The 2,500-nt window shown below is 34.5% G+C and overlaps 1 protein-coding gene across 1 annotated transcript in view; it reads left to right on the top strand.

Moving 5' to 3' along the window:
* LOC135208210 (uncharacterized) overlaps window positions 1-2,500 on the top strand; it is a 38,461-nt gene that overhangs the window by 8,660 nt on the left and 27,301 nt on the right. The window contains exon 2 of the mRNA XM_064240337.1: window positions 1,882-2,057. Within this exon, the coding sequence (XP_064096407.1) occupies window positions 1,882-2,057 (176 nt within the window). The remainder of the gene's footprint in view (window positions 1-1,881; window positions 2,058-2,500) is intronic.

Here is a 2,500-nt window from a genome sequence, read left to right as displayed (position 1 = left end):
ATACACCCAATGTGAGAGAGAGAGAGAGAGAGAGAGAGAGAGAGAGAGAGAGAGAGAGAGTTAAATGTCTACAACATGCCCTTTCTCTACAATGCAAAATTAGTATAGGACGCGAATCTACGGGGTGTCCATAAAATCCTAGTAGGTACCATTACAAGCAATAAATACTCATAATGGTAGTACTGGGACTTTATGGACACCCTGTATATCTTGTCATTCTGAGGATGCCTAATAATACGAACAGTTCCCCTGTAATACGAATCAGGTAATAAAAAAGAAAAACCTAACGCCGCCCCCGCCCCCCCCCCCCCCCCCCCCCCCCACCCCCCCCCCCCCCCCCCCCCCCCCCCCTCCTGACGCAGGTGACATTTGCAAGACGAGAATGAAATAATCAGATCTGACTTGTGCGGTTTTCGTGAAAGACAAAAAAATGTTAAGCGAAGCAAAAGAAATTGCTTATTAACAATTTTAACTCCACTGATGAAGTAGTTCATGATTTTATGAATGACTTGATTTATATGATGACTTCAAATGGTTTGAAATCTCAATGTTTAGGTTATATCTCAGTATTGATATATTCATTTTCCTTCTAATTTTTTTATTTATCTATTTAACATAGTTATTTATTATGTGCCCTTCTGTCACTGGAAAAGTTATTCTGTTACCTCTGTCTCTGTTCATGGCGCACTTATTTTTTTTCTTTTTAAAGTCTCTGTTAATAGCGATGTTTTTTTTTTTAGCCTGGTTATGTTAATGTCGAATTTATTTTTTCTATGGCTGATGGCGATTTTTTTCCAACTTCTGTCTCTGTTAACGACGAATTCTTTTTCAACTTGCCTGTTAATTTTGTTAAAATCTCTGTCTCTGTTAATGGTGAATTTATTTTCTTTAACCTTTGAGTCTGTTAATGGCGAATTTATTTTCTTTAACCTTTGAGTCTGTTAATGGCGAATTTATTTTCTTTAACCTTTGAGTCTGTTAATGGCGAATTTATTTTGCTTTAACCTTTGAGTCTGTTAATGGCGAATTTATTTTCTTTAACCTTTGAGTCTGTTAATGGCGAATTTATTTTGCTTTAACCTTTCAGTCTGTTAATGGCGAATTTATTTTCTTTAACCTTTGAGTCTGTTAATGGCGAATTGATTTTCTTTAACCTTTCAGTCTGTTAATGGCGAATTGATTTTCTTTAACCTTTCAGTCTGTTAATGGCGAATTGATTTTCTTTAACCTTTCAGTCTGTTAATGGCGAATTGATTTTCTTTAACCTTTCAGTCTGTTAATGGCGAATTGATTTTCTTTAACCTTTCAGTCTGTTAATGGCGAATGAATTTTCTTTGAATTTTCTTTAACCTTTCAGTCTGTTAATGGCGAAATTGATTTTCTTTAACCTTTCAGTCTGTTAATGGCGAATTTATTTTCTTTAACCTTTGAGTCTGTTAATGGCGAATTTATTTTCTTTAACCTTTGAGTCTGTTAATGGCGAATTTATTTTGCTTTAACCTTTGATTCTGTTAATGGCAAATTTCTTCTTTAATCTGTGTCTGTTAATGGAGAATTAACTATTTTTAACCTCTGTCTCTGTCAATAGCGAAGTTATTTTGCTTTAAATGGTCTCTGTTAATGGCAAATTTATTTTTCAAGTCTGTCTCTGTTAATGGAGAATTAATTATTTTTAATTGTCTCCGTTAATGGTAAATTCATTTTTCAATCTCTGAAAAAATATTTTTTTAAGAGAAAGCTAAAAGAGCCAAATCCTAAAACAAAGGAAAGTTTAAACACTTTCAGAAAGCGCAAGAGCAAAGGAAGAAAGTAAACAAGAACGGCAGTTAGAAAAGAAAGCGTGAGACTTTGATTAAGACGAAGAGACGAGAATAAACAAAGGAAATGCCAAAAGCGAAGACTGGAGGAAGAAGAAGAAGAAGAAGAAGGAAAAACTAACAAAGGAGGAAACGTTGGGAGATGTAGATAGAGAAAGGATGAAAGGGAAAGGAAAAGAGAAAGGAAGAGACAGAAAACGCAAAGAAGATAAGAGAAGAGTAAATAAGAGGATAAAGGAGGTAGGTACTGAGGAAGGAAATGACAAGGGAACTGAAAAAACAGCATGTTTTTGGAAATATGAATAAAAGTGAAAAGAAGGTAAAGAGAATAAATAATTATGAAAAGAGTCAGACCTAGCGGAAGGAGAGGATAAGAGTCATGAATGAAGGAAAAGAAAGATATAACAAAAATGAATGGATAAATGAGTAATAAAAGCAAAATATAAAGAAAAAAGGCAAGCAAACCAAACCAAAAGAGGAACACAAGGGAAGGCGGAAAAAAAGAGAAATATTAAAAAAAAAAAATCATAAAAGGCAAACAGAAATAAAAGCAAAGCGAGGATAAGAGGAGAAATGGCGAAAGGGTAAAGAATAGAGGAGTAAGCAACTCACTTCATGTAAGTGTGTATGTATGTGAATGTGTATCTGAACGTATATGTTTAGAAGCGTGGGGTGTTGTTGTG

This window comes from Macrobrachium nipponense, chromosome 11 (genome assembly GCF_015104395.2).
Source record: "Macrobrachium nipponense isolate FS-2020 chromosome 11, ASM1510439v2, whole genome shotgun sequence".
Taxonomy (NCBI): Eukaryota; Metazoa; Arthropoda; class Malacostraca; order Decapoda; family Palaemonidae; genus Macrobrachium; species Macrobrachium nipponense.
This window is presented reverse-complemented; position numbering and strand designations above follow the sequence as displayed.